The sequence below is a fragment of the Chlorocebus sabaeus genome, chromosome 25 (assembly GCF_047675955.1).
Source record: "Chlorocebus sabaeus isolate Y175 chromosome 25, mChlSab1.0.hap1, whole genome shotgun sequence".
NCBI lineage: Eukaryota > Metazoa > Chordata > Mammalia > Primates > Cercopithecidae > Chlorocebus > Chlorocebus sabaeus.
Window position 1 is genome coordinate 37,033,918 of NC_132928.1, and position 27,276 is coordinate 37,061,193.

At 36.0% G+C, this 27,276-nt stretch overlaps 1 protein-coding gene across 2 annotated transcripts; it reads right to left on the reverse strand.

Annotated features, from left to right (window-relative positions):
• Positions 1-2,952: 2,952 nt before the first annotated feature.
• Positions 2,953-27,070, reverse strand: RGS13 (regulator of G protein signaling 13). 2 transcript variants are annotated; one of them, XM_007989123.3, is made up of 7 exons: positions 26,889-27,070; positions 25,550-25,620; positions 25,008-25,047; positions 18,463-18,531; positions 14,824-14,885; positions 4,852-5,018; positions 2,953-3,874 (listed from the first exon to the last, which is right to left on the reverse strand). In XM_007989123.3, the coding sequence occupies exons 4-7, from the start codon at positions 18,525-18,527 to the stop codon at positions 3,689-3,691; spliced, it is 480 nt and encodes a 159-aa protein (XP_007987314.1). In that variant the 5' UTR covers positions 18,528-18,531; positions 25,008-25,047; positions 25,550-25,620; positions 26,889-27,070; the 3' UTR covers positions 2,953-3,688. The 2 variants fall into 2 exon arrangements, with proteins under 2 accessions (XP_007987314.1, XP_072867529.1); XM_073011428.1 differs by lacking the exons at positions 25,008-25,047; positions 25,550-25,620; positions 26,889-27,070 and adding an exon at positions 23,243-23,789.
• Positions 27,071-27,276: the final 206 nt, after the last annotated feature.

Consider the following 27,276-nt stretch of genomic DNA (forward strand, 5'->3'; position numbering starts at 1 on the left):
CATGTCCTTTGCAGGGACATGGATGAAGATGGAAACTATCATTCTCAGCAAAATATCACAAGGACAGAAAACCAAACACTGCATGTTCTCACTCATAAGTGTGAGTTGATCAATGAGAACACATGGACACAGGGAGGGGAGCATCACACACTGGGGCCTGTTGGGGGGTGGTGCCTGGGGGAGGGATAGTGTTAGGAGAAATACCTAATGTAAATGACAAGTTGATGGGTGCAGCAAACCAACATGGCACATGTATACCTATGTAACAAACCTGCACTTTGTGTACTTGTACCCTAGAACTTAAAGTATAATAATAATAAAATTAAAATTTTATTCTCATGAAACTTTTACGTCCTATAATGACAGGATCATCTATGAATGCTTCTTTCAGCAGCTTTTGAGATATCATTGGTGTATAAAAATCATGTATATTTAAGATCTACAAGTTGCTGTTTTGATATATGTATATATAGTGAAATGACCATCATAATTTAGTTAATTAGCATATCTATCCCTTCACATAGTTACCATTTGTGTGTATGAATGTGTGTGTTGAGAAGATTTAAATTCTATTCTCTTAGCAAATTTCAAGTATACAATACAGTATTGTTGACTATTGTCACCATGCTGTACATTAGATCTCCAAAACTCATTCATCATGCATTACTGAAACTTTGTACCCCTTGACCAATATATCTTCATTTTCCTCTCCCTCCAGTCCTTGGCAACTGCCATCCTACTCTGCTTCCATGAGTTTGACTCTTTAGATCCCACATACAATTCAGATTATGGTCTTTTTTTGTTTGTTTTTTAGATGGAGTCTCACTCTGTCGCCCAGGCTGGAGTGCAATGGTGTGATCTCGGCTCACTAAAACCTCTGCCTCTGGGGTTCAAGCAATTCTCCTGCCCCAGGCCCTCGAGTGACTGGACCTACAGGCACCCACCACCAGGCCTGGCTAATTTTTGTATTTTTAATAGAGACGGGGTTTCACCATATTGGCCACACTGGTCTCAAACTCCTGACCTTGTGATCTGCCCGCCTCAGTCTCCCAAAGTGCTGGAATTACAGGCGTGAGCCACAGTGCCCGGCCCAGATCATGGCGTCTTTTGTGTCTTGCTTACTTGGCTTAGCAAAACGTCTTCCAGCTCCATCCATATTAGCACAAATGGCAGAATTTCCTTCTTTTTCAGGCTAAATAATAATCCATTGAGTATGTGTGTATAACTTTTTCTTCATCCACTCATTTGCCAAAGGACATGTAGTTTGCGTCTAGTTCTTGGCTGTTATGAATAATGCTGCAGTGAACACGGGGGTATAGATATCTTTTTGAGATCTTGTTTTCAATTCCTTTGGATAAATACGAAAAAATGGGATTACTGGATCATATGGTAGTTTAATTTTTTGAGGAACCTCCTTACTGGTTTCTACAATCTTTGAAGGCTTTTCTTGGAGCTAGAACACCAGCCTCAGCAATGAATGGTGTGGGAAGGCCTAAGTTAAGGGAGCAATCTGAACACGTGATCTTAGAAGAGGCAAAAATCTGTTTTGAATGTATGGCATTGTATTACATTTATGAAATCAATGGAAAGGCAATGGAATATCACACAAAACCCTTCAGATAATGAAGAACTCAGTAATTTAAAAGTACTTTTTGACCGGGTGCGGTAGCTCACGCCTGTAATCTCAGCACTTTGGGAGGCTGAGGCGGGCAGATCATGAGATCAAGAGATCAAGACCATCCTGACCAACATGGTGAAGCCCCATCTCTACTAAAAATAGAAAAATTAGCTGGGCGTGGTGGCACGTGCCGGTAGTCCCAGCTACTCGGGAGGCTGAGGCAGGAGAATCACTTGAACCTGGGAGATGGAGGTTGCAGTGAGCCGAGATTGTGCCACTGCACTCCAGTTTGGCAACAGAGCAAAACTCTGTCTCAAAAAAAAAACAAAAACAAAAAAAACAAAAAACGGTACTGACGGTAGTCAGGATTTTGAAGCTGGAAAGGAGCTAAGGTATTATCTATTTTAATCACCTCATTTTAAAGGTGAGAAAACTGAGGAGCAGGGAGAATAAGTAATTTGTATAATTTGCTAGTTTACCTAGACCTAAAGAAATTTATATAGCTAACCTGGGAAATCCAGAACTGAAACCCAAGTTTCTTAACAATGAATTCAGTATTATTTCCATTGTGCAGAATTAAAGTGTATTTAAATTGTATCAGTGATGCTTCTTTGCGTATTCAGTTTTTTTTTTTTGGTAGGCTTTTTTGGTTTCAGAGCTGGAGGCACGGTGGTTTAGTGACTTATTCCTTCTTAGCACCTATGCTATGATTGGCTGTGTAGTTACTCACATTGCTCATCTTTTAAAAGTGGACGGTACTGCAGAAAAACGCCTGTGATTTCGTGAACTACAGAAGCATCTGACTCTGACTAAATTTACGCTTCTTGGTAACAATAAAATATAATGACTCACAGAATAAATAATTCAGTGGTAAACCAATTAGTGAATCACTAGAAAGATGGAAAAAACTTTGCATCTGCAGAAGGGTAAAATAAGTCTATTTTAAGCCACTTTTCAAAATCAAGAGAAAATACGCATATTTTAAAATAATTCCAAGAGGGAAAAATCATTTTTGAATGTTTTCTTCCTTCAGGAATACAAGACTTGAAATTTCTAATTTGTTCCCTTTTAACTATAAAATGGAACAGATCAACTTTTACACTTGTCAATATGATGAGCTTCTGATTATGGATGTTGAATCTGGATTCTTTTAATATTTTGAAGTGATAGGAAGGTAATATCCAATGAGTGTGTTAAATTGTCTACACTTTCCAGAAAAACTATGGAAAATAAAAATATTATATATTCTCACTGTATACCAACTTTAGGCCTTTTGAAATTTGTATTGGAAAATATATTTATTTTGCCTTTGAAAAAGATAGTGTAAGTCTTTAGTTGACATTTGGCTTTATTGATTTCCAAGACCACGATGAGTTCACATTGTAAGGAAAAACATCTCAAGATATAGAAACCACATTTTATATCCTTATAGGAATGTAAATGTAAGAGCAAATTAAGAAATTCATGTTTTTTAACAGCTAAGAATCATCAGAAATATTTTACATGTGGAAGATTCATGTGATAAAGAAGTTTGTTTATGAACATAATAGTAGGAAAATTTTACAGATGAAATGTCTCTGAAGAACATCTTTTTGATTTTCTCGTGGTATAATACAATTGATTGTACTGTGAGTAGCATTCGTCTATAAATTCAAGTTATTTAGAGTACTCTATAGAACATATTCATGCTAGAAACACAATTCATAGAACAACAATTTTTAAAGAACTAATTTGTAAATTATGACACCAAATTTTATTAACAAGGAAATATCCATTAATTGACTACTACAGTAAAAATTTTATAACGCTTGTGTCATGAAGAAAAACCTTCCTTTTCCTTATATATTAGTTGAACTACATAGGTATGCTGTAAATGTTGTTATTCATGTTATAAGAATTCTAGATTCCATTGCTTTTGAGATATGTTTCTTTTTAGGAACTAAAAATCAATTTAGAGTTTGATTTCTGTTTTATTTATACTGTGTTCCTGATTTTGTGGGTTTCTAAATAAAAAGATCAAACCCACTACTTTCAATATACCATTTTCTATTTACACATTTGAGTTATTAGTCAGAAACTGTTATTGGACTGCATAGTTTTCAAAAGTTTTTGGTACATTTCTGACTTTAGAAATCTGGGATAGGAATCCCTTTCCATATGCATATAGACTATTTTCTGAGCTTCTTCAAAACATGTTTCAGTGGGTTCCTGAATGTTCTTGATGATAGTCTGTCTTGTCGAATTGTCAATGTTAATCTGAAAAGTGAAATTACATGTACAGCGTAAGTAAGCATAGTTGAAAAAAAGGCACATATAATAGAAAGGTTTAATTTATTCCCTGCTCTCCTTTTCAGTGGAATAGGGTAATTTTCTTTGTAGTTTTATAGGCATCTAAGAAGATGTATAAAAAATAAACATTTTGCTTTTTTAAAAGTAAATATCCAACTCCACATCCAAGAGGAACAAAAAAGAAAAATATGAGGCTCCAGGCCAGGCCAGTCTCTGAAACCACGGCTTACTCAGCAGGACGCAGTGGTTTCTTAGTAGCAGTCTACAAACCAGGGAGTTTGTAAGACAAACGTCTCTTTTTAAAGAAAAGAGAAATTGGTGCTTTTAAAAAATTTATCTCCCTTAATAGTCACAAATGTTGCTTTAACTGAATATGCTCTGAAATGGGAAGAAAATGAAGAGAAGTGGATAAATAGAGGGGAGAAGTGGCTATTTCAATAAACCAGGTATTTTCCAGACAAGAGTTCTGGGGAATATGTCAACAATGTAGGCTTGCCCTGTGCGATAGAAATCTCATATACTGTCCTCTCTCTTTGTTCCCTTGACAGGACTTTTTATGTCTCATTGCCCAACAACACAGGATTCTCACATGTCTCTTCATGGAATTTATAGTTCCTGCTGGGAAGGCCAATACTTTTGCCATAGACTCCTTTTTTTCTTCTTAAGTTGCCTAGAAATTAAGATAATTTAATGGGGAGAAGCTTTGGAGCCTGACAGGTCTAATTTTGAATCTTAACTTTACCACTTTTAACGGCTGTGTGACACTGGACAAGTTCTCAGAGTCTCAGGTTTCTTATCTGTAAAATAAGGTTAGCAATACTGAATTTATAGCATTTTAGGAGACACTGGATGTAAAGTGCCTGGCACTTATGGATGCTAATATCCATATTAGTGCTCTTGCAGGGATGAACTGATTTCCATTCCTGTCATTGTGAGGTAGTTACCTCTCTAGGGGACTGTGGCTGGATGTAAATCTTATAAAGCTTCTTTGCCCTAGAAATTCTGCTCCACCGTGAGGCAATTTTCTTATAGGTTTCACAGGCCATCCAGAATTGAATATTCTCGTCACTGTGCTCCATTTTTAAATATGCTGCATAGACTACTGGACCATCTAAAAGTAGAGGAGAAATCAGTTTATTTTCATGGGTCAAAATCACCAAAAATAATCTAAGCAATACAGTTAAAACAAAGCCTGATTAAAAACTCACAAATTATTTAACAGGTAAATATTTGATATCTATCTCTATATATCAGTTTTCATGTCTATCACACACTCAGAGCTAACATCTGAAGCATGCTTTGACAATGCTGATCACTGGTGAGGTCATCCCTTTATTCTGAGTCACTCAGAGCAAAACACCCACCAGTGTGGACGAGTCTAGGACAGATAGGACAGGAGACATCAGACAGCCCAGGAAAAGGACTTAAGCTGCTCAGGAGGACAGGGCTCTAATCATGAAGCTGACATGAAAAATCTAAGACCTCATGCCAAACTGTAGGGTAAGAGCAGGGTTTCAAATGTAAACTTGTAGGTCAAGGTCGGGAGAAAAATATCCAAGCCATGTAAAAGGGATACTCTAATTAGTTTGTATACCCTGGAGTGTTTTTCAATGTCCAATCAGAGCAGAACACAGATAGATGAAAAATTCAACTTCATATTCATGGTTTATGGTTCAAGCCAGAAATAAGGGACCAGACAAGGAATGAAAAATCAGATGTGATGCTGGAAACTATCTCAGAATCTAGTACAGGACAGGGATTACGTGCAGCGTAACCATCACATGACACTTGATGCCAGAGATTCTTATCTTCAGCTCTGATCTTAAATTGCCTTTCTGGAGTGCGGAGATAAGGATAAGCCTAGGAGGAGCTTTTCCAATTAAGACACTACTTTGTAGGTGCTAGTATTTGAAGAAGAGGATTAGGTGAGCTCTCACAAATCTAACATATTAATTGGAATCTTTGGGAGGACCAAGTATTCTCAAAGTTCAAGATATTAATTTTTTTTGGCTAGACTAGACTAGAAAGTGTCTTGGCATATCCAAGGAATTGGATTGCTATATGATAAAACAACAATGTAACTTTCAATTTATGTTAATAGAAATGTTTGTGTAGGCACACTGAGTAATAACCACTTAGAGACTGTTAGCATAGGATATTTTGTTTACAAAAAGATATACATAATTTAAAACAACTTGATGAATTTGGAGATAAGTATACACCCAAGAAACTATCACCACAATCAATGCCATAAGCATATCTATCACCTCCAAAAGCATAGGATTTTGATTAACACTATCTTGGTCAGTATCATTTACTATTATGAGAAATAATGGTAGCCAGATGGAATGGAAATGATGAGTAAGATCATATTTTCCTGGGTCGTCATCTAAGAGATCAGATCAAGTTTCCTAGCACTAGAAAGCCAGGCTTCTTGAGAGCTTAGCTTTGTTAGCAGTGATATATGAACAAAGATAACGAAGTATTTTGTCTTCAAGCAAAAGAACTCAAATAGAAGTAGATCTATTCTAAGGAGGCATTGGAGTTGGGGAAAGCTGAATATCAATATTACATTCTAGGAATACTCAAAATTGGAACATGGATTATTATTATCACGTGAGCAAATACAGCCTTCAGGACATTGCATGTGAGATGGTTCAACAAGGACATAACGTGAGATGAGTTAAGAGGACAGATGAGATGGAGGCATTACATAACTGTAACATAGAAAATGTTATAGATTAAATATTCCTATCCAATGTGAGGGGGATATATTTTAACTTAGATTTCAAACAAGAAGTTGATTTTCACCCCGAAGGGACTGTAAGTTGTGTCTTATCTCACCATAGGCACAAAAAGGTGGGAACAGAGAACATAGATGCAGGAATTGGTAATCCAATTCCTAAAGAGATAGCTGAATGGTGGCAAACCAAAAAACAAACAAACTATGAACAAATAACAACAACAAAAGAACAAAAAGCTGTTTCTGGCTTAACAAGTAAAGTTGGAAGCCAATATTTATATGGTTTGTACTTAGCTATGGAAGAGAAAGAAAATGAGATACCAGATAAAAATCTGTGGATCATGGAATGAGAGTCAGTCACACAGGCTACTTGGATGGGTTGAGTGGATGAGTAGGTAGGGGTAGGAAAATGATCTGGAAACCAATATTAGATTCCAAGTTAGTATTTTGAATTTGTGTTTATGTTTAGCTTAATTGTATGTAAAGTTTATAGATTATCACTTTAGAACCAACTGTATCTGTATCTGACTTCTTTACCTTTCTTCCTGATGGATTGGAAGAAGTATCCCTGATTCTTTTTGGGCTGGCCAAATGGTTCTACAGTTCTTGTCATACCAAAGTCCTTTGCTAATGAAGCCATATATACACTGCCTTATCTATCTATCTATCTATCTATCTATCTATCTATCTATCTATCTATCTTCTCTCTCTTTTTCTGTCTTCATGATCTGTTTCCTCTATCTATCTCTCCACACATAAATACACATATTATAGATCCCAAGTTGTAGTATTCTATATATACTGCATGGATATATGGTATTCTATATATACAGCATAGATATACACTATTCTATATATACTATTGAAAATATGGTATATTTCAGACACTTGATGTGGCAAATTGTAATATTGTTCCTCAGTTATTTCCTGACCTTTGTGTAGGGGGATTATACTTCCATGTCCTGTTTATATCAGCATCGGCCATTGAACTTGTGTTAGTCATGAAATACATGCAGAAGTGCCATGGACACGTTCAAGCAGAAGGTTTAAAAACTATCATGTGCTTCTATTTCCCATGTCTCACAGCCACCACAGGAAGAGCATATTCTAGAAAAGAACTGCTCCTTTAGCCCGAAAGCTGGAGTGAAGACATGTAATAGAGTGGAGCTGACCCTAGCTGTTGTGTATCATGAAAAAAGTGAACCTTTATTATTGTAAATCACTAAGATTTTCTGTCACTTGTTACCATGTGGTGACTAGTGAAGGCTGAACTGGACTACTTGAGCCTGTCTGACATTTCAGATATAATTCTAGTGTACAGAATGAGTGGACTCACGTCATTGGCATACTTTACAGAATTCTGTCTTCATCAGGCTAATTTTTGTCTGAATATACTGCAAGTTACTCAAGCTAGCAGCTGAAAATGCATTTGTGTAAAAGTGTTCCAGGAATCTTAGTAATTATTGAAGTCAGAACTGAATTGCTCTCTTTAGAATTTCCATTGATTCATACCACAAGTGAATTACAAGGTGGAAAAGCCTTTTCTAAATCGGGCAATGTAGGCTGTTCTGAAGTTTTAAATGATACTCATTCCTGAACATTATGCTCAGGAGACTGCGATTCTACTTGAGCAGAGTGAATAAGCGAGAAACAACAGAATTGCTCATTTAAATTGGGAGGGTGGAAGAAATGGCTTATGTCATACATAGTGTATACTTTTTCCTTAAAAAGTGAGAGTGGTGCCTTTGGGAATCTCTAGGCTGTTCTTTTAAAACTAGTCACTAAAATTAGTATTTCTATGACACACAAGGTGACACATGCCAGTGTTCTTGATGCAGAAGGGAAATGTGGGCTTTCTCATGGCTGAGTCAGAACAGTGGCCCATCTATTCCAGAATTATTTTTTCTGTAAGACTGCAAGGCTTACACCAGGCAGGAAAGCCCAAGGGTGTACTATGTTGCAGTACCATTAGAAATGCCTCTAAGCCAATTTAAAGTTCATTTTATTTTCAATCTGTACCACTGGGGATAATGCATTTCATAATTCTACCATAATATGTGTGGAGTTTTACACTGAAGCTTCAGTTTTATTAAAATTCTCTGTTGTGACTTCTCTGCTGTTAATAATTTCTGATTTTTCTTCTACCTTTGTTATTAATATTAATATTATTAATATGAACACAGCTTAAAGAGCTGTGGGTCGTTTTTAATGCAGAAAACTTGTAGTAAAGTAATAACCACTGTTAACCATTTGATATATTTCCTTTTATTCTTTTAATCCATTGTTCATGAATAATTGCCTACCTAACTAGAGTTCATTCATCTACACAAACACAAATACACACTGGAATCATCTTATGGGCATTATAATATGAAAGCAATTTTGTATCATTCTTATTCTTTCCTAGTTAATAGTACATAGCAAACACTTTCTCGTTTTCATTTTTAGTGATCATATAATAGTATGTTGATGGGATAGGCCATAATATATTTAGCCACTCTATTGTTATTGTTTTAGATTGTTTCCCCTTTTCTTGGTTATAAGTTATCCTACATTGAATATTTTAGCTTACAAACCTTTTCTCCTCTATTTTCTTAGGAAAAATAATTGATTTAAAATAGTAGAATTTTTAGACTGAAGATGTAATATTTTTGGAGACTCTTGATACATATTGTAAAATTGCTTTCAGAAGGATTTCATTATTTTTCATTCCCAATGGCAGTGTCAGTGTTGACTTACTCCACCCTCTCCAATCTAATGGGGTGAAGTCAGTAACTTGTAATTATTTAAATATGTATTTTTAAAATATAATGCTTAAACAGTTTTGCATTTTTACTGACCATTTCTTTTTTTCCTCTGAATTCCAAATCTTTTGTCTATTTTTTCTTTGCATTGCTAGTGTTTTCTTAAAATGTTCACATCTCTTTATATACTGAGGACACTATCTCTGTTACATTTATTGCATTACCTTCTGTTCTCTTTTATTTATTATTTTTGTTTATGAATTTTGAGGTATATTTGTAAACCATCGAATCTGAAGAAGCCTCGATTCATCTATCTGATCCTGCTTTCAGTTTCCTCTATGCTTTTATTAGAGAAAAATCTTTAAAACAAAAATCTAGCCACAGCCCTTTATTTATTCCCCTCAATATTTCCCATTGCCCCAGTGACAAAGGCCAGCTCTCTTTGCTGTGGTTTCCTTCCATTATCCTCCCATTCACCTGAGAACCCTTAGAGGATCAGGACTGCAGCTTATTCATCTTCGTGTACCCCTTGCCTCAACACTGCTTGCTATATAGCAGGCACTGAATAAGCACATGTCAATTTGGACTTTTGGATCCCTCGTATTTTTGTGTCTTAAAATGATTCTCTATGGCTCTTGAAAAGTGAAGAAGCAGACCCTAGTTATTCAACATCTAGGAAGCACTAAAGACCACAGGTTTATATCTGATATAATATTACTTTTTGGTTTTCTGAAATTCTGAAAGAAATACTGAAATAAAAAAGAAAGTACCAATTGGACAGTGATGTCTATACCAGGCCAGGTTCCCGCCCCCCCCACCCCCCCCGGCTTTGCAAGGTGAAGAAGTGCATGAGAAGTTAAAGAAGACAAAAAGTGCTAAGTGGAAATGGTAGAGGCAAGGCAGTGCAGGTCATATAAGGATTGATGAAGGGAACCATGGCAACAGCAGTAGTTAGCAGAGATTAGAATAAGTGATAGTGTAGGAAACTGCCAATCACACTGCGCAGCAAAGGAGCTTGCACAGATGAAAAAAGCTGAGAGAATGACTCTGCTTTTGGAATCAGGATGTACAAAAGGGAACAGCAGTAACCATCAGTAACTTCTACTGCCTGCTTTGTGCCATGATGCTGATGAAGATGCACCAGCCCTTCACATGGTTCATGATACGGGGTAGCCTTCATTGCCTTCAGCAGTATGACAATCCCACACTGTTTAACTGGCATTTCTAAGGTGGTCTGCATGAGATTGTGATAATTTAGAAAGGGTGGAAAATAGTATATTCCAAGATGATTTTGATCAAAAGATTAAAGCATTGTGATTCAGAGCACTTGCTTATCCGGAATGACTTAACATCTGCTCTGTGTGTATACTGGGGCAACATGAACAAGCCAGAGAAAAATACACAACTATGGTCTTATATTTGAAATCATAACTTCAGATTTTAGACAGACACTCAACACTGCCCAGTCATCCAATGAGCCTTCCACAGTATCATGGTTCTCTAAATCTGAAGAAACTATTTCATGCCTTCTCCCTTGTTATGTTAAAATATACTAACACACACATCTTCTCCTGAGCAATTGAGCAATCTACTGGACACCTTGCCTCAAACTTCACTGAGAGCACAGATTAATCAGATGGATATTCACTGTCTTCTCTGCAGAAATAGCCAGAGTACTTCCATCTGTACTCCTCCTTTATAACCTCCCTCCTGAGAGGCAAGTGTCCCTGTTCCTTTTTGGGACGGCCAAACAAGTTTTTTCTGGTTCTCTCCTACTTTTGCTTTTTCCATCACTTTGCATTCCTCTATTATTCTTACAAGTATCTCCACTCTATTCTATGTCATCAGTTTCTTCCCTGTGAATGGTTGCCATCATCCTACAAATATATTTCTGTATTTCCCAAACATAACTAGTAACAACTATTGACTCAAACTTCCAATATTGACCTCATTCTTGCTTCCAGTTTCTGCTTTTTTCTCTGCAGAACTCCACAGCAAAACTTATGTCAATGATTCCCTATGCCGTGTATCACTTCCTCTGGTTCTACCTGTCTCCACCATACCCATGAAACTGCTCTTGTTGAGGCACTGTTGACTTCCATATTGCCATGTCTAGTGGTCACTGTTCCTTCCTCACCTCAGCTGACTTCTCAGCAGTCTTTGGTAATTCACAGCTTCCTTCCTGAAATACTCTCTTCTTTGGCTTCAACAAGAACGCACTATTTTGATCATTCTTATCTCACTTTGTGCTCCTTTTCCATCCACTTTGCTGACCTCTCTGGTTATCTGCCCTTGGAAGTAGCACACACCTAAGTTTCATCTCTGGGTGTGTTTTCCTCTATCTGAACTCTCCCTCTCAGTAGTCTCATAGCCCTATGACTTTTGTTAGCATTTATATGCAAATTACCCCCAGCCTTTGTCTTCCCCACTGAGTTCCAATTTTACCTGAATTATTGCAGCAGCCTTCTAGCTAGTCTCTCTACTTTAGTTCTATTTGAGTACATTATATTTCATATAAATAACAAGAAAATCTTTGATATTTTAATATATAAATAACAAAAAATCTTTGGTATTTAAATATATAAATAACAAAAAATTCTTTGATATTTAAAAAAGTATTCATGAATAATGTAGCATTAAATAGCATATCTAAAAGCTGTCTAAGTTGCTAACATTCTTAACTTCTAATTAACTTTTGGAGTTTGCCAGAGTTCTGTTCTCAAGCTGATGGTTTTCTTGGATCCCCTTTACCCACTAAGATGTTGAATTTAATTGTATTTTGATCACTATGACTTCATGGCTCCCCAAAACATCTCTAAACCAATTTCGGTTCATCTATTGAGACCCAGGCTGATATATTTCTTTTTCGTGTGTGTGTCTGAGCTACATGTTGTTAAAAATAATATTTTAATCTGTGTAAAAATATGTATCTGCATATCTCAGCTAGAGCATGCATTTTACTAATGTTCTTGGTTAATGTCAACACATTTTTATTCTCTGGCACATTTAATATTTATATTTTTAGTTTTGTCTTACTGGATGGATGATCCATAGAATGATTTGTTTTATTACTTATGTGATTATTGAATTTTTACATGAACTTCATAGTAATATGATTTCTGTAAAGGCTCTTACCCTATTTTTGCTGGCTTTTATAAAGAGCAGTATGATGTTTTCCTATTCTCATCTTTACTAGAGCCTTTGCTTATTCTCATGACACTAGCTTTCTAAATTGCTGATTCTAGCAAGGCAGATGACCACTTGAAATCCTTGCCAAATAATTAAGCCTATTCACTTTGTTTATGAGGCTTCCAGAACTGGCACAGAAACTTACATAATATAGCTTGGTGTTTTGATCTTTTCTCACTAATATTTTTCTCGTATTTATTCATGGAACATTTATTGCATGCTCATTGGGCACAAAACACATTTTCAGTCTCTCAGGGGTTTGAAAGGTAAATGAGAGGCAAGCTGTGCTCTTAAGGAATTTATAATCTAGGGAGAAAGTCACTATATAGAAAACCCAATACACTAACTAGCTACAATGAAAATCAGACTAAATGTTAATATTAACAAAATAGAAGATAAAGTAAAAACGTCTAAACAGTTTTCTGGAGAAAGTGGCACTTGAATTTAACTTTCAAAGATGAGTAGAGTAACTAGAGATGAGAAGGACTTTGAACAAAAGCCTGGAGCAGAAGAATCATAGATGTACAAGTAGAAAACGAAGTGACAGTCACATTGGTGGAGTGCATGTTATGTGATGAGGCATAGCTAGAGACAAATTTTAGAAAATGTTTTGGATTAGGGTGTAGAGAGTATTAAATACCAAGATTTTGGACTCGTTGGTAGGCAGCAGAGAGAAAAAGAATGATATTCAAAGACATGTACTTTATTACTATTAAAAGAAACTACCAATTATTGTGTGCCTATTAGGCATTGAGCTAGATGTTTTATATCTTACCTGCACAATAAAACTGAAAGGATAAGTGATATCATTCCCATTTTGTAGATGAAGAGTATGAAACTCCAAGAAAGAGATCAATCTAGCAAGGTGGCAAAATGTGTGTTACAGAGGATTAGGACAAAAATTTACAATATAGTTAACTAAATATATACTTTTGCGTCTTCATCCCATTTCAATGTTCTAAAATTGACCCAGAATATATTTGTTTAAAATTCACATTCATGCTGGCAAATTGGATTATAAGCCATGAGGAATACCTGAAAAGTGAAAGGCAGTGGTGATTGCATCAAAGGAAGAAACTATGGCCCCAAATGCCCACTGAAAAGGCATGCTACAAAAGATGAGAGCTCAGGTGGTGACCCAAGCCTGTAGAGGTAGATCCAGCCCTAGGGATGGGGCAGATGTAAGTGCCAGAATTATTGATTAACGTGTTTCAGCAGGAGTAGCCAAGTATCTACACCTACTGCCATTACCTTCTGGGCTGGGCAGTGACAACTGAGTCCATACTAAAGAGGGTCTTGAGTCAGAAAGAGCAGGTAGTGCCTCAGGAGTATGGCAACCTCCGTGAGGAATAGGAGGTACCTTGCCCAGAATAGCTACTGGTACCTCCCACTAGTTAAAGCACGTAAGTAGCACAGCTAACTCTCCTTTATAGTCTATCGCTCTAAACAGATAAAACATTCAGAGAGAGGCTCAAATGGGATCTTAAATAAAAAGATGGGTCTATAGGCAAAAATTAATAAGCATTGAGGGGAACCAACTCCATTTAAAAAAAATACCAAATTCAACAGGAGAATTTTCTGTGACTGCACCCTACATTTTTTTCTGTACCTGTCTTCTGGTTTTATCATTTTCTACAACCTGTCAGCTTTTCTGACCCCAAATGCAACTGACTATTCTCTTGAATGCACGTCCTCCTTTATTTTTCCTGCACGGAGCCCATGACTTTATGTCTGTCACATCCATTGCTGATATCTTTTATTTATACCGTGTTAATGTCGATACTTACCAACAACTTTATACAGACCCATGTACAGTCCCACTTAAATCAGACACTGAAAAAGTTGAAACAAACTTTGGGGAGAAGTTTTAGAACATCAAGACTCAAATTTGTTCTTACTTTTGAAGGCAGCAAGAACAGCGAGGTAAGTTTTTGGTTTAATACTAACTTTAGAAGGCTATGGTATGTGTTACTATTTAAGCATATTTTCCAAGGGATTTTGTGCATATACTTGTGAAGAATAAATATTCACAGTGACTAATCTTGTTTTAATTAACACCAGAGAAAATAATAGTGGTTGACACAACAAACTATTTTCAGGTTTTCTTTTTTTAACTGTATCAGTTGCCAGTTAGAAGGCTGTGAGAAGAATAGCATACATTCATCATCTGGCACCCCCACCTTTACCTCTAAGAATGGAACTTGCTAGTTATTCAAAGATGACAGATACACAATACTCACATTTTGTAGCCATTAAATTTTCAAAAGACTGGGCCCACTGTAACACTTCCTCCAAAGTAAGGCTTTGAAAAGAAACAAAAAGCACTGATTGGGCTAAATATTCTCAAGGTTTTTGTTGAACTAAGTAAAATTATATTATCTTGAAAATGACACCAAAACATATTTACATTCCATTTGTGTGTGGTTTTGGTTGGCAAGTTGTCTTCCTGTGATATTTTACATTTTATTTTTACTATTTAAATTTTAAAATTTTAAAAATTATGCAAATAGTATAGACTTGAAAATATAATTTAATAAATACTATACAGAACCATAGTCCTATAATCTCTCTATTAATAAATTACCACTATTAGTATTTTGATGTAGTTTTTAAAAGTCTTTTTATTGTTTGTATTTGTGTGTTTTTAATCAAGAAGTAATCACATTATGTGGGTGTATACTTTATGCATTTTATGTCATCATAATTGTCTTAATCATTTGTAGTGTTATAATTTATAATTACAAATGTATAATCATTGATAGTCATATTGTTTATGGTGATGGCAAAATAGGCTACAAGGGGGGCATTCCATAGTTTATTCATAATTATTCTCAAACAGCATATTGATTTTCTCTCATTTTTCACCATTAAAACTCAAATGTAGCCCAGCTGTGTTTAAGGTTTGCCATAGCCACATGATTAGAGTAATTCCAGGACACTAGCAGAAGTAGAATCAAAGCTGGTTAAGAGAGGCAAATTTTTAAGGTTTTTGGTACAGACTGCCAAATTGCTTTTAAAAGGGTTATGCACTGTTTGCTGCTGCCACCAGCCAAGTGTTTACCTATTTATCTATTAGAATCTTAGAGTTAATCCGCAAAACCTATTTGCGTGCACTCACATAATACAGTTAGTAACCCTAAAGCTACTATTTTCTCAGTCTCCTATTTGCTAGATTTTTTGGTATCAGTTTTAATTTTTTATTAAGGTGTATTATGTCAAGTTACATTTGACCTAAACAGTATAAACAAAGCCATTTACCATTTAGAAAACAGTTGTGAAAGATTCCAGAATTCTGTTCATTTTGATGAGCTTCATGAGGTGAATTGGCAAATGACTGTCAAATACAAATAACTCTATACATCATGGAATACTATGCAGCCATAAAAAGAATATCATGTCCTTTGCAGGGACATGAGTGGAGCTGGAAGCCTATATCCTCAGCAAACTAATAATGCAGGAACAGAAAACCAAATGCTGCCTGTTCTCACTTATAAGTGGGAGCTGAATGATGAGAACTTATGGACACATGGGGGAGAACAACACACACTGGGGCCTGTTGTAGGGTGGGGGCGTGGGAGGAGGGAGAGCATCAGGAATAATAGCTATTGGATGCTGGGCTTACTACCTGTGTGACAGGATGATCTGTGCAGCAAACCATCATGGCAGTCATTTACCTATGTAACAAACCTGCACATCCTGCACATGTGCCCCTGAACTTACAATAAAAGTTGGAAATGAAACAGAAATAGCCAATGTGTTTATTGCCATTCAGTTTATGGTGCATTCTTAATTGTTCTACTTTCAACAACTAGATAATTGAAGATGGCTATAGACACATGCAAGCACGGTCCATTGGCTATACCTAAAATTAGCAGCCTAAAAATTAGTGCTGCAGGAACAGCCATTGGCATTAGCAGGTTCTTAACACAATGAAGGAGGATTAGTTAAAGAGATTAAAAAATATCCTAGAACATGGAAAAATATTGGGAGTCCTTAAAAGGTCAGATATCTTTTGTTTTCTAAAAATTCAGATGGATCCTGCCAGTTTTGGATGAACTGCTTGCATCAGTACTGAGGCTTAACAGTGTACTGTGTTAAGATTGCTTTCAAAAAACATTTCCATGAAATACTATCTGAGTCATTGTTCTTTTCTCTTGTTAAAACTTTAGAAAAAGTAACCTAAAATAACCTTTTCAATCCAGTGAAATGGAAAGAGCTAGGTAAGTTTTATTGAATGCCCGTGCGTTCTAATCATTATATAGGGAAGAATAAAATCTTCCCTATATAAAAGATATATAAAGAATAAAGAGTGAAGAATTAATGTGTTGGAAAGAATACAATCTACAACACGAGTGAAGAGTCATCAATGTGTTGGGTTAGCTTAAAATTAAGTGTCGATAATTGTTGGTAAGAGAGTTCTTTTGTCTCTAAGACTCATGAGATTTATGGGGAGAGATGATTGGAGTAATTATGGTTCGGGGTAAAGATGGGAAATAAAATTCATTTTCGATTGAACCCCATTTTTGCTTATAATTTTTTTCTGAGGCTCTCACAATTTTAATGCTGGCCTATGGCTACCTGGGTGCCTTTATTAGGATTATTTGAAACACCTTTTTTCCTGATACAAATTCTCCCTTGTGTCCCCTCCATTCTTCTGGACAGATGGGCAGTGGATACCAGATATGAAAGAATTTTAAGATACCATGATGTTGTAGGCAAAGGAATGCAGAATGTTTGGAGTCTCTGACAGTCGTAGGTTCTAATCCCAGTGGTCTACTTAATTGTCCTTGGTCTTACTTAAAATCTTCAAACCCTAATTTTATTGTCTATATAATAGGGGTAATAACATCTATCTCACAGTGTTATATTGAAATTTAAATTAGGTCATGAATGCCAAGCACCTATTAAATAACTGTTATCTGGCAGCTTTCCACGAATGTGATTTTTTTATCTTTTTGGTCTTCCACTTTTCTCACGGTGAGTCTATAAGGTTGATAGAAGAAATGCAAGCCGTGACAGTGTTCCTCTGTGGGAATCATTAGAAGACAGGAGAGCTGTCCCTTAATTAGCAAGTTATATCTTTGAACTTGGATGCACTTGTGCAGTTCAGGAGCCTTCATTGATCATTTAAAATGCTGAGCTTTGGGTCTTACTATCTCTTCTGCCCACTGTTGCAGCATCCTTCTCCTTGCCACACAGTAGCTTGTAAGCCTTTTTGGACATTTTGGTATTTTAGTGGAAGAGCATGCATGCCAGGGGCTCTGACCATACAGAAAGGTGTGGCCAGAACTGAGGACTGGACATGGACTAGGTTAGGCACTCATGGTTAATCTAACAGGAGTTCTCAACTTGGGAATTCTTTGAGGTGAGCAAATCCATCGCAATGGCCTGTTACTCTTCTCAGGCATTATTCTTTTCACTGTTCTCATCCAAATGGCTGCATTTTGAGTTATGGCAAAGTGTGGAGGAAGAGACTTGGGAGCTTGGTAAACGTTTGATTCCTCCTCCAGTCTCACCTTCTTTATCTAGGTATGAAACTTTCTGGCACTTCATATGTGGAGGGTTGGAACCAAGAAAATATTTTGGATTGAAGAATCTCATTTTAACACAAACAATATTCTTTGTTTTTAAAAAGAACAGAGACTATTCATAATAGATTCTAAAGCATTTAACTTGCTGAATTCTCATGTAAACCATGAATAATGAAAACAAGAATCTTAGTAACACATGACTGCTCTTCTGGTGAAATGACTCATGTGTAAATGCAAATTTTACTTTCTGAACAAAATATGTTACAATAGCAGTTTAATAAATATGTACCTATTTATCATCTGATAAATATGCTTTACACTTACCATAGAAACTTAAATGCTACTTACTTTGAAGGGGGCCTCTTAGATTCATCTCTGAACATCTTACAAATCCAACAATTGCGCCTGCTCATTTTTCTAAGGAAATACAGTATATATTTGTATAATTTGGTCATTTAAAATAATTATATATTAGAGTCAGTTTCTAAGGAATATACAATATTATAAATCATAAAAAAGGATGGGTTCTTGAAGTTAATGGAATACAATCACTGGGTGAGTAGGGAGGAGAGAGGAGAATAAAATGACTCATCTCTCATAAATATTTTATAAAAATACATATGCTTAGATTTGTAAATGACCTTACTCAACCGGCCTAACTATTTATCAAACTATGAAGTTTAATACCAATCTCTGAAAAAGATCTTTTCATTTAGAGCTTACTGATAATGAAATCACTAACTCCCAAGGAAAGGGACAATTTTTATTTTTATTTTTATTTTTTTGAGACAGGGTCTCACTCTGTCACCCAGCCTGGAGTGCAGTGGCATGATCATGGCTCACTGTAGCCTTGACATTTCCGGTCTTAGGTGACCCTCCCACCTCAACCTCTCGAGTAGCTGGGACTACAGGCATGTGCCACCATGACTGGCTAATTTTTGTGTGTTTTTGGTAGAGAAGGGGTTTCACCACATTGCCCAGGTTGGTCTCAAACTCCTGGGTCCAAACAACCTGCCCACTTCAGCTTCCCGAACTGCTGGGATTGTAGGCATGAGCCACTGTGCCCAGCCACAATTTTTGTTTTTAGAAAACTCTCTCAATGTATTGAAAAAGAGCCTCATTTTAACGGGACAAGTAAAATAGTATAAATAGCCAAATAAAAAATAAACCACCTTCTAAGTGAATTTTAAGGGTGCTGCTTATCTGGTTTTATCTACTCTGGGCACAGTAACTTTGACTTTAAAATTGAGTTACAGTTTATTCATCTTGGGCACCTTTACATAACAATACATGTCATAGAAGGTTTTTAACTCAGGACTTTAAAAAACAACTAACAAATTTGTTAAGAGTTATTAAATACACATTTTAAAGCTGGAAATGGTTTGCTAAACATATATGCGTACATATATAATGAATTATTAAGGGTAAGCAGTGAATTTTTATATCAGTCTTTACGATTCATTCAAAAGTCTATTAAATACTTGTTATGTGCCAAGTTCTGATTGCCTGTGATCAATATACATGTTGTCTCTCCTCTTCCTGTCCTCACTGACAAGCAATTAAAATACATGTGATGAGCCAGGCACAGTGGCTGATACCGGTAATCTCATCACTTTGGGAGGCTGAAGGGGGAGGATTGCTTGAGCCCAGGAGTTCTAGACCAGCCTGGACAAACATGGTGAGATTCTGTCTCTACAAAAAATAAAAAAAAATTAGCTGGTCATGTTGACTCGTGCCTGTAGTCCCAACTACTTGGAATGCTGTAGTGGGGCAATCACTTGAGCCCAGGAGATGGAGGATGTAGTAAGCTGTGATTGCATCACTGTGCTGTAGCCTGGGGAACAGACTGAGACCCTATCTCAAAAACAAATAACAACAACAACAAAAACCCCAACATGTGATGGGGGCTTGGATACGGGAAGTATAGGGGTTGTGAATATGCCTAGGAGGAGAACCTAACTAGACTTGAGGGGTTAGTGAAGGCAGCCTAGTTAAGTAATATCTGAGCTGGAACCAGCAGGATATGCACGAGTGTGCTGAGTGAAGGAGGGGCAACTTGAGCAAAGATTAAGAGGCAATGAGTTATGTCCCACTGCGGAAATAAAAGGAATTTAGGCTCAGCACTGTGGTCAGGCCTGTAATCCCAACACTTTGCAAGGCTGAGGTGGGAGGCTCTCTTGAGCCCAGGAGTTTGAGACCAGCCTGGGCAGCATAGAGAGACCCCATCTCTCCAACAAAAAGAACGAACAATTAGCTGGGCATGGTGGTGTGCACTTGTAGTCCCAGCTACTCAGGAGGCTGAGGTGGGAGGATCGCTTGGGCCCAGAGGGTTGAGGCTGCAGTGTGCCATGATCACACCATTGCACTCCAGTCTGGGTGACAAAGAAAGACCCTGTCTCAAAAGAAAAAAAAAAAAAAAAAAAGGAATTTTGTTACCACATGAATTTAGAGTGTGGCAGACAGAGTGAGAGAGTGAGCTGAGAGGCATAGAGAGTTAAGATTGAACCAATAATCATGTTTAAAAATGTTCACTGCAGCAAGAAAGTGGTGGGAGAATTTGTAATGCTAGGCGGAGGCTGAGTATGGTAAGCCATACAGGCCATGGATTTCACAGTAAGAAGCTGGGAAATCATTGCAGGATTTAAAATTCAGAATAGACATGCTAAGACTTGAAGTGGGTTTGTGAGTAGAATGAATTACAGTGTGGCAAGAGTGTCATCAGGGAGACCAGTTAGGGGGTGACTGCAGGAGTTCAGGTGAGGGATTAGGAAGGTGGCAGTGGAGATGGAGGGAAGGAGAGAGGTTTTAGACATTTTGGAGGAAGAACTATTAGAACATGTTGACCCATTGGATATGGAAGGTGAGACAGAAAGAGAACAAGTTGAGGTGAGAGATTTGGCTTCAGGATAAAGGTGGGTTATTTTCATAAAACACATAAGAGGAGCCCCCCGCCCCACAAAAAAATGACGAGATGTTCCAGGAAGAGAGTGTGAACTGTAAAAAGTAGACAGCCCAATATGAGTTTCTGAACACAAACATTTAAGAGAAAGGCTGTGTAAAAGGAGCTTGCGTCAGAATAACACAGTATCACGGAAACCAAGGAATGAGTTTATCAAAAAGGAAAGAGTGGCCAAAGAAATGCTAAAAGCTGGGAAGCGATTAAGAGAGCAAAGGATCAAAAAATGTCAGATTTGTTCACAAGATACTCATTAATGACCTTGCTGAGAGTGGTTTCAGTGGAGCAGGGAGGACAGAAACAAGAAGGAGGAAAGCAAGAGAAAATGAAGCCCAGGATGAATGAAAGGCTGCTTGTAATTTCTGTTTGCCCTCCTTCCTTCTCCTCCTTCCTCCCTGCTTTCCTCTTTCCCTTCCTCCCTCCCTTTTCCTTTCTTTCTCTCTCTTTCTCTTCTTCCTCCCTCCCTACCTCCCTCTTTTCTTTCTCTTTCTTTCTTTCTCTCCTTCTTTTTCTGTCCTTCTTTCCTTCTTTTTTCCTTCTTTCTTTTTCCCTCTCCTTTCCTTTTCTCTTTCTTTCTTTCTTTTTTTCTTTCTCTTTCTCTCCTTCTTTGTTTTTCCCTCTCCTTTCCTTTTCTCTTTCTTTCTTTCTCTCTTTCTTTCTTTCTTTCTTTCTTTCTCTTTCTTTCTTTCTTTCTTTCTTTCTTTCTTTCTTTCTTTCTTTCTTTCTTTCCTTCTTTCTTTCTTTATCTTTCTTTCTTTCTTTCTTTCTTTCTTTCTTTCTTTCTTTCTTTCTTTCTTTCTTTCTTTCTTTCTTTCTTTCTTTCTTCTTTCCTTCTTTTTTCCTTCTTTCTTTTTCCCTCTCCTCTCCTTTCCTTTCCTCTTTCTTTCTTTCTTTCTTTCTTTCTTTCTTTCTTTCTTTCTTTCTTTCTTTCTTTCTTTCTTTTCTTTTCTTTTCTTTTCTTTCTTTTCTTCTTTCTTTCTTGAAAGCTGTTGATAGACGTAATAATGACAGAGAGGCAGACTCTTGTCATTTGACCATTCTGGCCTGCATGTCTCTCTAGGAGGCATTGTTACAATAAGTCAACTTACAATGTGAGTGACATTGTAAAGTTGGCAAAAGGTACATAGACAGAGGTTGAAAACCCAGAATAAAGAAGGAAAACCAATAGAATTTCAGGTTCCTGAAGAAGGAGGAGGGGCTAGAATTCAGAATGTGGGAGTTGAGACATTGGAGAAGTGGAAATACAGGAAACAGTTACTATTCTCTTGTAACTAGTGAAAATACAGGTATAGATTCAAGTTCATTTGCAGGTTTGGGGATAAGAATATATGGGAAATGTGGTCTGATTAACTTCATTTTCTATGTAGGTCTCTACTGTAAGTGAGGAGGACCAAGAAGGAGCAATAAAGTTATTTGTATCTACAGGAAGGAAGAAAATGGAAAGGGAATAGATTAATTCACTTATTAGTACTCTTCTGATTGCAAATAGAGATTCACAAGACTTAAGCAAAAGGGAGAGTTTATTAAAGGGATATGTTTGTGTGTGTAGTTAGGTTCTAGATGACCTTAAATAACAGACTAAAGCTGTTAGACTCTATTTTGTTAGTAGAAGTAATCCACTGAGGTCTTTAAATAGCAGTGTGATAAAAATAAAAATATTTTTCTAGAAAGATAAATCTGACTGAAAATAATCAACACTGACATTAATTGAGACTAAACAACTGTTACATTGACTGGCTGTCAATAGCTAGTCCTGTGTGTAATTGTACCTTGAACTACATTAGTTCAAATTTCAAGCTACTTAGTTTGAGTTTCAAGATTCCTCATCTCTGTGATCACCTATAAAATGTAGTTACACAGTGACTCGCAGCTTATCTTCTAAGTAGGAGGATAGGAAAAAATTTACTTCCTCCACATGTCTTCTCTGTAAGTATAATTAGTCATCCCTGTCTTATGCTGAGACTTGACCTCTCCCTTACCGTCTATTTTTAACAATAGTTTTTGTGTCCCACTGTCTTCTCACTTGATCTATTGGAGCTATGTGTACACATTTTCAGACCTTTTATTGTGGTGATTTCTGTAACTCAAATGTATGTCTATTAATGGGTTATCATCTTTTATAAATTTAATGAAATTGGCAAAAGCAGAATGGTCTTAGTATGCAATACTCACTAAGGTCTGAAGTATAGTGAAGGTAAAGTAATTTCTGGATGCACTGGAGTTTAGGGGGTTCCCACAGCTCCTGCGAGTTGACAGAGTATATTCAAATAGTTCTGGGGTCTGAAGCCAGACAGACATGTGCTTGAGGTCAGGCTCTTATTAAGCTGTGTGACCTTGGGCATATTAATTAAACCTCAGATTTTCATTTCCTTTTCCTTTTATCTAAAATGGAACTGTAAAGATTTAAAAAAATTGCATGTATGCAAAAATTTTCTGTTCCAGTATATTCAATTTTCCTTCAGCTACTTGCATGCTCTTACTCAGGAAATAGTTCCTAAGTTCTTTTGTATGTACCAGGAAACATATATTCTGTTAGACTGCATTTCTTCCTCTTTTAAAATTTCATCTCAGATCTCACAAGTTTTCCCCATTAACTTTATTCATTCTTCAACATGTCAACATATAATCTGCAAATCCTCCTTCTCTTCATTTTTGTTGTTCCCATGTTTCTATATTTCTATTGTTCACACATTGTATTAGTGGCTGAGTCCCAGCTTTAGAATTAATTGGGTCTACAACAGGGATTCACAGACATCTGGGTGTGTGTATCACACTGATGGGTTGAGGCTGCCAGAAGAGCTCAGGCATGCTTGAGTGTTAGAGAAAAAAAAGGGGCAAGAGGACAGCCCAGCCACAGCTTCCCTTTAAATGCAATTATTCAGGTTGTTCTCTCTGTGGAGATGCCTGGTCCAAAAGGAGAGAGAAGGCTGAGATCCACTCAGACTCCCCTAAGTCTTGGCTTCACAGCCAAGTGGGGCTTCATCCACGTGGTGAAAGGCTACTTTTAAAATAATTCCAGCAAAAACTCTGTGTACACCAATAGCAGCCCTGGGCTCAGCTACATGACTGATTCAGTGAGGGTTCCTTGGTCCAAGCAACTTATTAGTTAGGTGACATTGAAAAAGAAGCAATATATATAGATATAATGTTATATTTCTGATTTATCTATTCCTACTAGACTTTAACTTTCCTAAATTGTTACATTCGAATGTTACTTGATAATTACATATAAGTAGTTGTTTATATGTTGGTTAGCATTTTAAGTCAAACATTTACAGATTTATTAACTTATGGAATACAAATAGAATATAATGTCATAAAAGTATCAATGATTAAATTGCAGAAAATATTTAGTGACAGAATTGTGTATGAGATGCATTATGCATAGAATAAATAGACCATAAGAGTTGTTATGCATAGAATAAATAGACCATAAGATGTTCTCTGGTGTTCCTGTCCTTTAGGAAATGGGACTGGAGACTGGACGCTGTCCCATTGACTAGAGTTCTGCTCCTGTGCCCACAGCCTGGTGCCTTCCCGCCTATATTCTAAGATTTCTGGAACTGAAAGTCCATCCACATGTCTGTGTTTCTCTCTATTGATTACTGCTGGATTCACAAGCACCATGTACCACCATTGTGTTGGAATATCACAGAACTCCCCACCCCCCAACTTTATAATGCTCTCTGCGTTGAAACCAAGAGATAAATTCACAAATACTTAACCCAGCTTCAGTTAAAAAAGATCATATTGACCACCTGAGTTTATTATCTCTTCCAACCCAAACACTAGTAATATTATAGCAAAGGAACACGCAAGGCTTGAACATGAAGGAAAAAGGACATTAAACAAGGGGAAAAATAATGACAAAATATTCCAAAGTAATTTTGGAAGATAGAAGGCAGATGCTCAGAAGTAGAAATTAAAATTCTCATACCTCTAAAATGAGAAGAGAAAAGGCAGCCTTAGAATATCATCTGACAAAATAAGAAAATATAATTCACAGTCTGAGGACAAAGAATTTGCAAAATAACCAGTGGTTTAAAAAGAAGTATCTACAATCCAACATTCAACAATATTTATCATTAAATAATACATCTCAATCAAAGTTTAATAGCACCAATATAGAGTGGCAGAATGAAATCCTCTCACATTTACAAATGAGAACTTCTAAGAAATATTCTTGGTAATTCCATAAAGGGTACATTCTAATTTTTTTGTAAAAGTAAAGTTCTTTAGGATAAGGATTTGATTAAAACATCCTATTGATAAATGTATTTTGTTAGTTAAATTCAACCAAGGGCATCTTTAGTTGTACCCTTAAAATTAGAGTTCAAGTAGTCAATACTGATAAAAATAAAAATTTACTTTAAATGTTTTATAGAACTACATATCTACTTTGGCAAAAAGAGAATTCCCAGTGAAAGAGTGATCTAAATTGGTCTGACATAGAACTGATTAAATTATGGATAAACTCACCAAGCTTCAAATAAACAATAATCATTTTTTTCTCATGTTGGTGGTATAATATGTGGAAACATTCCATTGACCTAAAAATAAAATAATAACAAAATCAAACAAAAACAAAAAGATTATTGTGTGCTTCCCGGAGAATGCATATTTGGCAAATATTTCTATAAATACTCTTAAGTTTTAAGTAAATACTTTTTCCACCTCAGAAATGCTGGATTATGGTTGTTCCTATTTTTATTTATTAACTCTTTATCTAAAATTGTTTTAATTTCATGACATTATAAAAATTTCTTTACGGTTTTTATTTGTATTTTTCCATTGCTGTTTATTTAAATAATCCATATTTATCTTAACATTGTGTATTAATTTGCTTTCCTTTTTTGTTTTTCAATACCCTCTCGGTAAAACTAGCATGTACTTTTACAATAGAAACATAGAGTGTTTAGAACAAGTTTAGGTCTCCATGATGATTTTGCCTCCACTGTTTTCTCCTAATAATTATTTAAAAGAAATACATTTCACTGATAGAATCGAATTCTCAGACTGATTATAAATGCATTCATTGGTGATGGATTGAGTTGTATTAGCAGTATGCCAGAAATAGATTTGTTTCCTCCATTATTTAAATGAAATCTTAAAGTATCATGAAAATAAATAAATGTTCTAAAAATGTCTGTTAACATATATCTGCATTTAAATATGTTTCTTTATTTTATGATATAGCATGTTACATAAAATTTAGTAAAATTTGGAACAATTTACATTTTAGCGAGACTTTGTTTACACAGCACACAAATTTCTTGTCCTTTAAAAAATGCAAGAAATTAGTGCATAGTTGCACTTAAGCATAACATAAAAGAATAAAAACTTTCTATAAAATCAAGATTAACAATGTTTCAGATAAACCTTACAAAAATCCTCACCTGCGTTCAGTATAGCTAATAAAGTGATGAAACTAATAATTTGGTAATGCATGATTTTTGAAACAATTCATAAATGTCTCATTTTGTAATATATTTTTATCTAAACATATAAAATGAAAAACATTTAAAATGAGGATATACACAAAAAATATTTAAAATAAAATAATATACTTTAAAACTGTAGTATTTCCTCTATTGCCCAATTTAAAAGATTCATTTATATAGCGAGTGACTATAAGTTTTGTTTTAAATATAGAAAGCCAGGCAAAAGAATATGTGTTTGTTAGTTTGTTTTTTTTTTCTTAGAAAAACTTCTGCTGACACTCCCAGAAGTTCTACCAATGAAATCGGCATCCTTTAGTCATTTATATCAAACCAATAGTCTTGCTTTTATCAACTATTTTATAGAATCTCATACTTACAAATATATCCTGTCGAGCAGTCCACCATGCTAAATTTGATCTCCTCTTTGTTATGATCCGTTTGAAATCAGGTTCTGAAATTTTATGAGATACCTAACATTTTATTTTTCCCAGCGTAAAAGGATTTTACTGTCTCTGTAATTACCTTCGATGGCACTCTGGCCTCAGTATGAATGTTCTGTTTTTACACACATGTATCTATGCAAAGAGAGGTTTTGTTGAATATGGAAAGTAGTGCTGTAGGACTCCAGTGCATTACTGATAAAGAGGTTTTATCTAACATTATCAGACCATCTGAAGTGATCAGATGATTGGAAGCAGCAGCTCCATGAAATCTTCAAAGTAATACTCAAACCTTTTTTTCCAAAATAATTTTTCTAGTTTTAGT

Bases quoted from the DNA above. Each gene is read 5' to 3' on its own strand.
- RGS13 (XM_007989123.3), bottom strand. From the start codon at position 18,527: ATGAGCAGGCGCAATTGTTGGATTTGTAAGATGTTCAGAGATGAATCT. The intron at 14,886-18,462 runs GTAAGTAGCATT...TTCTTTTCAAAG, and splicing joins TCTAAGAGGCCCCCTTCAAA to CCTTACTTTGGAGGAAGTGT. The intron at 5,019-14,823 runs GTGAGTATTGTG...CTCTACTTTTAG, and splicing joins AAATTTAATGGCTACAAAAT to ATGGTCCAGTAGTCTATGCA.